The 12,280-nt window shown below is 38.8% G+C and overlaps 2 protein-coding genes across 3 annotated transcripts; both read left to right on the plus strand.

The window, feature by feature from the left end:
- The first annotated feature begins 41 nt into the window (after positions 1 to 41).
- On the plus strand, positions 42 to 3,543 carry LOC113669166 (uncharacterized). 2 transcript variants are annotated; one of them, XM_027185168.2, is made up of 4 exons: positions 42 to 752; positions 1,482 to 1,544; positions 2,370 to 2,672; positions 3,253 to 3,543. In XM_027185168.2, the coding sequence occupies exons 1-4, from the start codon at positions 603 to 605 to the stop codon at positions 3,379 to 3,381; spliced, it is 645 nt and encodes a 214-aa protein (XP_027040969.2). In that variant the 5' UTR covers positions 42 to 602; the 3' UTR covers positions 3,382 to 3,543. The 2 variants fall into 2 exon arrangements, with proteins under 2 accessions (XP_027040969.2, XP_089066426.1); XM_089210300.1 differs by having other exon boundaries at positions 2,370 to 2,663.
- Positions 3,544 to 7,349: 3,806 nt separating this feature from the next.
- Positions 7,350 to 9,409, plus strand: LOC149053674 (uncharacterized). Its single transcript, XM_089210467.1, has 3 exons — positions 7,350 to 7,604; positions 7,831 to 8,133; positions 8,987 to 9,409. Exons 1-2 carry the CDS (start codon positions 7,536 to 7,538, stop codon positions 8,131 to 8,133), a joined length of 372 nt encoding a protein of 123 aa, XP_089066593.1. The 5' UTR covers positions 7,350 to 7,535; the 3' UTR covers positions 8,987 to 9,409.
- The last annotated feature ends 2,871 nt before the right edge of the window (positions 9,410 to 12,280 follow it).

Below are 12,280 nucleotides of genomic sequence, written 5' to 3' on the forward strand. Positions count from 1 at the left end.
TGCTTTCGCTACTTTCAATTGTGTTCTGTTTCACTCTATAGTTTCCCCGAGATATGGAGTACAAAACGAGGCAGATATACATTCAATGAGTCTGGCAGTTTCTCTTGATCAACTCCAGATCTCAGTTTGACGTCAATGAGCTAAATGCAGTCACCTGCATGGAAATGTGAACACCAAAACTCTAACTTTTGCGTCTCGTTTATATTTAACGAGTCACGGAATTTCTCTTGATGAACTTCAGGCTTTAGACGATGAGTTGGATGTGGTCATGAACACAGTTACTCGAACTCCCGTATTTCCTATGCCTCTTCTACACGACTATAATGAGTGGTCCTACTTAAATTTGTCTTACAAAATATTAAAAAAAAAAAAAAAAACCGTTTATTCTGGTTTTCGCATCACGTGTTGTCATGAAAGTGAGACAGGGCTCTCAACACTAGTTCATTCTCTCATCCAATCCCTCAGTTGAAACTAGTTGAAACCAGTTGAAACCAGTTTGTGATCGCATGACTTAATTCGATGCCTAATTTGAATACAAGTGTTGCCTGAGCGTCTGGGTCGAACAGCACGTGTTTTAAGCACTGCGACTGAACTGACTCCAAATGGCTATGAACAGACGCGACTTGAAGGTGATCTCGATCACCCAGCTCATCCTTTCTTTGGTGTTTCTCATTTTGGGCCTTGTGGATGGATTAGCTGTGCGATTCGTGTATTCCAGCTTGACTTACACACCATGCTGGTTAGCGACCCTTGTAAGTATACATCAAGTTTACAAACTCGTGCCTTAAATGAAAATTTAACCATTTCTTGTCTCGACATTACGGAAGAAAATCCTATACATTACGAGTCCAGGGAAGCTTCTTTTTCGGTATTTTCCAGTTATCAACAAAACAAAACTTTGCACACCGACTCACTTCATTAGGCAAGCAACCGAGGAGATTTATTAATTCCTCCGTTGTGTAGGTAATCAAATTATTTCGAGTAACATTTGGGATAGATCAGAGATTTTTCAAAGGCTCAACAAGCCTTAAAGAACTACCCGTCGGGCGGGTGCAAGTTCTAGTCTTTGAAACATTCACGAGTTCTGATTTATCCAAAATTTTACGGGAGCAAATCATGTGATTACTTGTTAATAATAGACAAATTATCTTTGTCTCTCTTTGTCGTGTTTATTTCGTGTTATGGCTCACTGGTTCGGCCGCTGCCCTGCAAGAACTTGTCTTTAATTTTAAACAGGATGTCGCGAATTATCAAGCTTCGCACTACTTCTCAGTAAATTAACGTGTTCTCCGCCAATGTCAGTTCAGAAATCGGAAACATGCATGAAATCTATCTGTTTGACAAAATAAAAATGTCTTATCGATTTACAAGATGTTTGTTCAATCAGGGCGCGCGCCTGCAATGTTTTTTTTGTGACCAACACGAACAATATAGCATTTCCAATGACATTTCTTTTCATACCTTTCTATTTTTTATTTTAGGTGTTTAACGCTGGTTTGATGGGCTTGGTTCTAAGCAGCATGTATAGACCTTCCTTGACTCTGGTAAGAAACGTAAACTAGTGTAATTGTGCTTCATGAGGCATTCATTCATTCTCCACCACGTTGAATGTAAATGTTAAATTATTTACGGTAGATAGACCAGATATATTTATCTTGATACCATGATCAACTTGCGCTGCAAAATAGCTACAAAATACATTTTAGAGGAATCACAGGCGGCCCAAGCTCACGTCTCGAGAAAAAGCCAACGATGAATTCATGAACGCGTCACGCGTTGTGTGACTCGGTGTTAAGTTACGGGAGGAACCGTTGAAAATTTGAACACGTTATAAGGCATAGTATGGGGAACGAAATATGGTCGATTTACAACGATAAATATTTCGAAATCTGGATATTTTACACGTAAAATCAATAAAAACTTACTCATGCCCTGTGTATCCGTCGTAGTTTCTAGCGATTTCTGCTGTTTTAAGCTTGCTTTACCATCACTGTTATCCATGTCAAAAGACGATAACAGTGATATGGTAAAGCAAGCTTAAAACAGCAGAAATCGCTAGAAACTTCGACGGATACACAGGGCATGAGTAAGTTTTTATTGATTTTACATGTAAAATATTCAGATTTCGAAATATTTATCGTTGTAAATCGACCATATTTCGTTCCCCATACTATGCCTTATAACGTGTTCAAATTTTCAACGGTTCCTCCCGTAACTTAACACCGAGTCACACAACGCGTGACGCGTTCATGAATTCATCGTTGGCTTTTTCTCGAGACGTGAGCTTGGGCCGCCTATGGAGGAATTAGCAACTTTTTGTGACGCCTTTTTAATTTTATATGATTTTTCTTTTCCTTGGCTCTTTGCAGATGAATTTCTTGCAGTCTGTGAGCGTAACCTGTGCTACAATATCAGCGATAACCGTGTACCACTACATGTTCGCTTGGTCCAAATTGATAGCTTTGAATTCGGAAGGTTACTTTCTCAGCAATACAAATCGCTATTTCCTGGGTAAAGACGAGGATACAAAATTCACTGAAAAGCAAAAATCCATGGTGGCTGTTTCTTTCCTGATCATCATATGTTCCATCATTGAGATCATTCTCGCGATAGCAGCCATCAGGAGCAGTAATATAGATGTTCAGGGCCCGCAGGAATCTCAAGTAAGCGAAGTAAAGGATTGACCTATTGTTCATTTTTACAAGCTCAAATTTCGTTGCAATCGATTTGAAATCAGTTTGATGGTCAGTCAGTCGATCATTCGGTCAGTCGGTCAATCAGTTTGGCAGTCAGTCAGTCAGTCAGTCAGTCAGTTATTAATAAGTCAGTCGGCAGTCAGTCGGGTGGTCAGTTGATGAGTTGGTCAGTCAGTCAATTGGTCAGTCAGTCAGTCGGTCAGCCAGGTAGGTGGTCAGTCAGTCAGTCAGCCAGTCAGTCAGCAAGTCAGTCAGGTAGCCAGTCAGTCAGTCAGTTAGCTAGTAGGTTGATCAGTCGGTCAGCCGAGCAGTCAACGGGTGAGCCATTCAGTTATTCAGTCAGTTAGTCGGTCAGTCGGTCAGTCTGTCAGTCAGTCAGTTAGTCAGTAAGTCAGTCAGTCAGTGAGTCAGCCAGTCAGTGAGTCAGTGAGTCAGTCAGTTGGTTAGTCAGTCTGTCAGTCAGTCAATTGGTCAGTCAGTTAGTCAGACAGTCAGTCAGTCGGTCAGTCAGTCAGTCGGTCAGTCAGTTAGTCATCATGTCTTTATTCATTTTCAGGTAGGCGCTCGATATGGCCAACTTGAAGCTGGTCAGATCCGGGTCCATATGCCAGGGCAGTCGAATCCAACTGCACTCCAACCAGAAGTGGCTACTCCAGAATCAGGCGAACCCCGACGTGCACCGTGACTCAATAAATACCGTGAACGTTCCAATTAGCCCCAGAGAGGGAGAGAGGGGGAGGAGATAATCAAATTCCAAATTTGTAGATGTCTTAATAACTAGTTTGACCCTCAAATTGACATAAAAAATTTTTGTAGTACGAGAATTAATAAAAAAGCATACAAATCATACCCGTTTTAGTTTAACATTATCTTTACTAAAGCCTCAGGGAGTGTTGGTAATTTTAAAATATCTAAGCATTTACATGTCTAAACATGATCTCGTTCTCAAAGCCATCGTTGGCCCAGATAAGCGAAGAGAAACCGGCGATCATTGCGACAAGTCTGAGAAGGTGATATTGTGCATGTTTCACTGATTCAGTTTTTAGCTTAAACGTCACGGAAATATATTCAACTAGACATGGCGTTCATTTCGACAATAATTGAAAATCATTTCGATTATTCAGCTGGTAATGGCTGCTATCCTTTTTGCACTCGGCATTGTGGACCATTTTGAAGTACGCTACATATCGCTGCTCTTGTAAATGCACAAAACATCGAACTACTGGTGTTTTATTGCCTACGCTCATGCTTTTGACAGTTAAAATTTGAGAAATTCGAAGTTCACGGGGAAGATGTAAAACTCCTTTTTTCTGGTGCTTCTCTTCGTTTCAATAATCCGACCACTCCGACTAAATTTCACAGCTGCCTTTCATCGGGGAAAGTAGTTTGAGAATTGACAATATTTAGCTTAAGAGCTAGCGATAAGTGCTACAAGGTATGGTGTTCATAAACCGAATACAAATATTATTACAGCTGCGAAACTAAGATAGGGAAGGGAAATCCGTTATTCTAAGAACGGTGGTTGAGACATGAAAAGTCAAAATCGAGACTGCAGAACGAAGCTTGAATTGTTTTATATTGCTGTAGAGGAATTAATTTAATAAGCTGATAGGTCGTGATACCGCACAAAATTAATGGACTGTTCCAAGAACTGCACCACAAATGGGCCAATTTTTTTTAAGAATGTGACTTCTACCAAACTATAAAAAACCTTGCTAAACGTACAGAACATCTTTCCACTTGTTTTCAAACTTCTTATGATCAATTTCCGCTCCTGTCGGCCCATTTGGTTTTTGACCTGACACTGCTTGACTGTATAAAGTACGGCAGTAGTCTTAAACAAGACATTTAATTCATTCGCACCAGGAGTAATACTAAGATGAAGTTCGATAATTAGTTCAGGTACTCAAACGACTCCAAGTGCAATTAGGAACACAGTAAATAAGCACGAGTAGCTAAACATACCATAGAGTTACCTTTTGTACACAGAATTATCTCTCTCTGGTTTTGTGTTACCTATAAACTGCATTTTTATGAGTCTCTGACTGAATTTTGTAGGCATCGTATTTGATATGAGATGTGATGAAAACATTTATGGAATACATAAACTATTAAAAGGGAGGGGAATTAACTAGTTTTTCACAACAAGAGCACGCCATTTGAAATCAAGTCGTCTTCCCGCCGTATCGCACGAAAAAGCTTATTATACTGTAAACACTGCGCCGAATCCAAGTTATAGGTTATTATGCTCGATAGAAGAGCGGCATTTGGATCAGTTTAGGTTGGGCTTTGTTGCCACAATCCAAAAGGAGGCCGCTCTGTATTTACGATGTGTCGAACCATGCATAATTTATTACAATGTTTTTCGATGCAACGTTTACGATTTCCGTATAATTGAGTGGTGAGAACAGCCATGGGGAACTTTATTTACCTAACGTTAAACCTAAGCAATTACAATATTATGAATGTTAATATAGATACCAACACTAATTTCTACCAATACTCTGAGTATTCTCAGATTATAAGAAGTAAGGTCGTTTCTCTCGATGAAAATTGGATCGTAAATATTCTTGGGTATAATTGTGTAACGTTATATATATCAAAATAGATTTACTGATCATACGTTGATGGTTCATGTTTCTCCATTCGATACCATTTCACTTCATTTCAGGAGGCCTGATATAGAGGACGAAAAACACGGCAACAATATTCCCTCGGGTTATAAAACTCGTCCGAAACTATACTAACGAGCTTGTAACGGTTTTGTAAACAAAGCTCTTTTTTCAGGCATTGCACTTGATTTCCAAAACCTAAATTTTGCTTCTTATTTGGATAGGTATTGCCAACGGGCATTATGGGATTTATTCTGGCAATCAGGTCAAGACGCTCCCCGATTCTGGTGAGAATGATTACGAAACGTATATGTCATTAGATTATTTATGCAAAGAAAACATAACATAAAAAGTGATCTTCGTAGTGACGAATACCACTTGAGCGGTAGTGAAAATAAGGCCTGGTTAAAATTCAGGCTTGTACAGAATTTGAGCCCATGACCTCTGCGATACCGGTGCATCGCTCTACCAACTGAGCTAACCAGGCAACTTGAAACTGGTTATTATATTGGTTCCAAATAAACCCGTGAAGTGGTGAAAAAACGGCTGTGAATATATGAAAGTCATATATTTGAACTGCGGATAAAGACGTCAATATGAAAGTGATCTTCGCAGTTAACGCAGCAATGATCGTGGGCCATGCTTTCTTGTAGGGTTTTTCTGTAACGTTAAAGAAATTTGACGCCAACGGCTCCCATAAGTTACCATAGGTTAGGTAATTAGATTGCATAGACTTAAGTCACACTAGCTAAAGGTTTCTATTAAGTGTCTACAATCAGTGCGTATGACACCTGTCAATCAAATAAAGCCGGAAAGCCAACATTTTACAGAAATTGCTTTTCTTCCACATTAAATTGAAGACATTTGAATAAACCTAAAATGAATCTACTGCTTCTTTTGTCTCTCTTCCTAATCCTACTTCAATGTCTCCTTCCACTTTAACAATTATTACTAATTTACAATTTTACGACGATCAGTCGAATTGTGCTCTATCATTTCTGTGTTCTTATCGATTAATCGATGTCCTTCAGGGACTTGCGAGCTGGAATAAAAAAATAAGTACCTTCTCAAAGTGACAATATTGAAATCAACTCCGATATTAATAGTTTACATTTTTGCTCCCGCAGGGTTTTTGGCCCCAGAGGGCCAAAAACCCGAGGAGGCACCTTAGGACTCCCCGCGTAATATAGAGGAAGACTGGAGAAGAGAAAATGTAGGTATTTTCGGTAGATCGTAACCAGAAAAAATCTCGATTTGATCGCTTGCACGGCCGCAAGGTATCAATGTTTTTCCCGCAAATGGTCATGGGCGGCCAGCAAAAACCCGCGCGAGTACTATTGGGATCGGCGTCTTTGATACAAGCTTTGTCCTTGTCGAGATTTCGAGTTAAGCGTCCCTGAAAAGCGTCGAGAAGCGTTTCCAAGTCCAACGGTAAGTGTGTATAGCATCTTTCTAACAATTAAAGGTAGTTTTGAGTTTAAAAGGTGATCAAAATCCGTCAAAAGAGAAACAGTTGTGTGAAGTCTCGATCGAAGGCGACGGAGGGTCCACAGCTCAGTCAGCTAACTTGAGAACTTAAAGCAAAGAACTTGCAGCATAATTAAAGTATAACCAGATATCAAATACATGAAAAAGTTGAGCTTCTAACTCGTTTGCTTCGATGTTGGATTATTCTCAGAGTTATAGAGTTTCATTTGTGTTATACAGAAGTTAATACAGAAATAATTTCACCGATGCTCAGAAGACGGTGTAAGTTTAGCATTTTGACCGAAAGACTCAGTTAACTCCGATTTGTCAGCCGCAAATCAAGCTTATTGCACAAAGCCGAAAAACTCGGCAATTTCTGGATTTGTCAGAGGCAAGTCTGCCACCTATAACATTCCAATGTCAAAACTCACCCAAGTCCCTACATTCTGCTTCTTCTTGATCGTGAAGAACAAACAAATCCTAAGTTGAACCACACAGCAAAAAAAAACATCCCAAGCACTTCCCAAAACTACATTTTGTACACTTGTAGTATTTTGAGATCCAAAATTATTAAAACCAAAGTACTGAGCCGCAATTCCGTAACAACATAACAGAAAAATTACACAACTGTAAACAACAAGCCCAACTCAAAAAAAAAAAAAACAATAGAAAATGGTACTGTAGGGCGGGGGCAGCTCTAGTGAGAACTATAACTAGTATAAATATTGATCGAGCGGTTGAATGTTCTTCTAAGTTTTTTATGGTCATACCCATTGGCATCATGGGATTGGTTTTAGCCGTGAACGGGTCCAGACCCTCTTCTGATTTGGTGAGAATTAAAATAGCATAATACTTTTAACAGTATAACACTCCTTTTGTTTTTGTTTTTTTTTTATCATTCTTTGCTTCTTCTTGATATTTTTCCGCTGAACGTGCCCTTTAAAGAATATTATGGCGTTTGACCGAAAACTTTGTACCTCTAAAATCTTAACGTTTAAAACATGAGTGATTTTACGCCAGGAAAACTTAGCTTCCCATGCCATTCATTGTTGCAGATGAGCGGCCTGAGGTCAGTGAGCATTGCATGTGCCGCTCTATCAGTACTAACCATCATTACCTATGCGATGGCACTCAATAGCATATTGATCATCAAATATTTCGAGGCACAAACTAGTAAAGAAGACCAGAAACCTCCATGGTTTGCTGAAAAAGACGTAGAAATCGAGTTCCAGAAAGAGGAAAAAACCATGATAGCTGTACATGTCTTGATTATCATATGTTCCATCCTCGAAATTATACCTGCTACGGCAAGTGTTCGGACCGCCAAAGCCATGGCTAAGGAGCCACAAGACACCTAGGTTGGTGTAGTTATTCTATATGCAGTTAATAAATTAGATATGACAATGATAAAAGAACTTATGATCCGAAAACACCACATGCCAAACTTCAGTAATGCATCCTGTTCTTTGTCAGCATTTATTTTAGAAGGAGAAAATAAGTGAACATTACGTACTCCTGATGTAAACGATGTCATCTTTGAAAAGATCATTCAAGTACTAGCGTAATGTCTTTGTTTAGGAAACGCGAAATTTTTCAATTCCGAATTGCATTACTTTGAGAGGATTTTAGAGATCAGACATTGTTTTTCACCTAAGGGGACTTTGGCGACCCGAGGGTTTTTTTTTGGTTTACAATAAAATCTACCTCATCCCCCCCCCCCCAAGGCTCTTGAGTATTTTTATGATCCTCCCTTCCCTTATTCGCGGTCAATTGTCTACAGTCTGCCCCCCCTTTATACTCGGTTAACGACGACTGGTTCACCCTCCATTCACCCTGAAAATCATGTGACCCCCTGAACAACCTCCGACTACCCCCAGCGATGAAAAAATGACGTTGTTTGTCACCTAAGGGGACTTGGGGGATCGTAGGGTTTTGTTTGTTTTACAATAACAGCTACCTCATACCCCTTTAAGGCTCTGGACTATTTTTATGATTTCCCCCTTCCCCACCTCTCCATTGGAGGTGGAGGTCAATTTTTTACAGTCCCCCTTTATGCGCTATTAGCGATGACTGTTCCCCTCCGTACTCCATTTCCCCTCAAAACCAAGTAACCCCTCCGATAAACCTCCCATCCCTAACCCCCCCCCCACCTTTACGTGATGAATAATGACTACTACCACAAGTAAAATATTTTTCATTATATCTAATCAGCAGGCAAGCGTTGCCTATCGTCTGGTGGCAGAGGAAGATCTCCCTTTGTTATTCTCGAGTTCAGATCAAGAGGCAGCTTAGATGGTATCATCTCCATACACGGCAGAGGGCGACCTGATGTAATTTATCGCTTTTTTAACGCCATGATAGCAAATTAATCGTTGCATGGCGTACCTGTAAACTAGTTTTTTAGCTAAGCATACCGACCACGTTAAATACATTGATTGATTGCTTGAAGTAATTTATGTCATTTCGTGGCCGAGATTTTTTGCTAGACATCTAATTAACAAGTAACTTCCACGAATGTAGAAATACTGTCATCAACTTCCGACTTCTTTGCGGCTTCACTGCATAAAGTGTTGCTGTTTATTTGCTTGTACATCTTATTATCTTGAGGGATTAAATCTGAACAGTTCTAACTTACTTTTGTTTTTGTTTGTCGTTAATTTTCGGGATCCCATATTCGGTATCCAATTTTCGCCTGGTCCAACATGGCAAATGTCCAATTCTGCCATGCGTGCGTTCAAACGAACAGTTTATGTCGCGTCTCATTTAGCTCTCTGAGTAATTCGGTTGGGTTGAGTAGCCGAACTAGCCTCCAAAAGCTTCCTTAGAGAACGAATACGACTTACTCAGAGTGCTAAAGGAGACGCGAAAAAAGAGACTGAGTTTATTACGAGAAGCATAACAGCCACTCTTTCGGCAGATAAGGCCATTGAAATACTTGAAAAGATCAGAGTTAATACCCAAAGAATATTTAACACCACTAAAGATCGACAACAACGCAAGTTTCTGAAACTTGCCTGAGCGAAACAAGCTTCCGCTGTTTCTTATATTGACCAAACACCTCAAGTCGATAAAAACAAATGGGTGATTAGCGGCCACATTGCAAACCTTCATGCGTAAGTATTACTTTTCAGCACCGATCTAGTAATTACAGTAATCGCAAGTTTCGAGTTCTCCAATGCACATTTGGTTATGTCGGCGTTCTTTAAAGAACTATTTGATCAACGCTGTTACAAAATTAGCTGAAATAATCACGCTGTTATTGGTCTTTATTCGTGAGGGATCATGAGGCCGACGAATTTAGGCTCGCCGGATGTGCAACTGAAACACGCGGTGACGTGTGAAATTCTAAGTTTTCAACTTTAAATGCAATTGTAGTTTAAGATAAAAGTGGGTGTATTTACACTATTTTTTAACTGACTTCCGTTTATAGAACAATGTCGAACAATTTCGTTCTCATAAGTGATTATTTACACACATTAACATTACGCAGTTTGCAATAACACAAAACCTGGTAAAAGAACAGTAAGAAACGCGATTGAAAAATGTGTTACATCTAATAGAGCCATAAATTGCGTTAACGCAATATATGGTATAAAAAGTATGGACTATAGCCTTTACTTTTTATACCACATATTGCGTTAACGCAATATATGGTATAAAAAGTAAAGGCTATGGTCCATACTTTTGAAACCACAGTTTGCAATAACGCAAAACCCGGTTAAAGAATAGAACTGAGACATATTTTAACGCGATCGCAAAATGTGGTAAATCTACTAGAGCCATAAATCGCGTTGACGCAATACATGGTATAAAAAGTGAGGGCTATATTTTGAAACTATAGTTTGCTGGTGAATGCATTGTAAGACGTTGTTTGAAACGCAAAGAAAAAAAATGTGCTTGTGATTAGACGCGGTAGAAAAAGGTCAACATGTGCTCTGTGTGGCACGCGTAGGCCAGGTTACCCAGGTCCTCGGTCCGTTCAAGATTCCATCCACCAAAACCACCTTGGTCGAGAGGGACTGAGATGGAATGATGGACAACTCATGACTTGTTATACTAAATGAAAATTGCGAAGCTACGACAACATGCCGACTTATCCCGATGACCCAAGTGTATCATTTGTTTGGGAAATTGCGTCAAAACTTTTTACTCAAGAAATGGTAAGTATTAATTTATTGTTCGATTGTAGTATTATGAAACATTTTACGCAATTTTATGCAGATATTTCACGTATTTAAAAGGTGCCCAGATGTTACGTAGTTTTGGTGGATGTCATTACGGAACATCCACCAAAACTTTGACCAAAACCATCAACAATATATTTTTTAAATTTTATCTATAGCCACTGTTAGATGTTCAGGGAGACAAAAGATTTATACCACTAATTAGCAGTTAGTGCTCTGGCTAATTATTTTTTATGGTGCACAATTGCTGACCGACCAAACGTTCATAATGATTATCATGATAACTCTTAACACATAGAATAAAGTGGGTTTGGTAGATGTTTCTCTCCATCCACCAAAACCACCATAGCAATTTCTGCTACTTCCTTACAGAAGAATGATGTGACCTGCTATTTGGAGTACATAACCACAATCTATTTCTTTGTATGTAGAGATATTTTGCAAAGTTCTTGAGTCAGCACCTTTTATTATTGAAACCGTAATCATAACATGGTGCACAATATAGAATACAAAAGGTTCTGGTGTGGTAATCATGTAATCTTGAAACAGGAGAGTTTTTAACTGACTTAAACTGATTTAATTAGACATTTGCAACAAAATTCCAGGTCCAGAAATTTCTTCCACTATTTCCGCTAAAATCATAACCTTTAAGTACAACAAATCAGCACATTAGTAATTGTTATCAGGGGTCTGAAAATCCTATTTCAAGTAACCTTTAATTTCACATGGATGAATAAGTATACGCTCAAGATGCAGAGTGTCTTACATTTTACAAGCTATTTCCCTTTTTATGGATAGACAGTGAAAGGCCTATTGCCACATTGGTGAATCAAACCATTGTATACCATGCATTTTGTGATAATTGTTTGTTTTTGCTCACAATATCCAGAAAAATGGAGGGGATAAATTTAAATAGCAAATTCTATTAATGGTTAAAATTAAATAATATTGGAAGATCAAATTAACTTTGTACTGTTTAAAATTCAGTTTTGGTTTCTTGCTTATTTCAGCCTCTTAATATTCAAAAACATTCCTTGTCATTTTTGTGTTCTTCTGTGTACATAACGTGAAAAATAAACATAGAGAAAGGAAACCACAAAGGATTAAACTTGAAGCTAAAGCAAAGTTTAAGTTGAGCCATAGCTGATCCAAATACTGAGCACTTTGTATTGTAACCCATTTAGCAGTAAAGTTTATCTATATGTCTGCCAGCTTGTCACAAGTCTTACCCCTCTCCTTCAAAAGTCTCTATAAATAAATTTTTCTTTGTTGTCCCTAATTGATGATAAGTATATTACAGCTTCTCAATTTTCCTCTCTCA

This window comes from Pocillopora damicornis, chromosome 1 (assembly GCF_964200805.1).
Source record: "Pocillopora damicornis chromosome 1, jaPocDami1.2, whole genome shotgun sequence".
In the NCBI taxonomy this organism is placed as follows: domain Eukaryota; kingdom Metazoa; phylum Cnidaria; class Anthozoa; order Scleractinia; family Pocilloporidae; genus Pocillopora; species Pocillopora damicornis.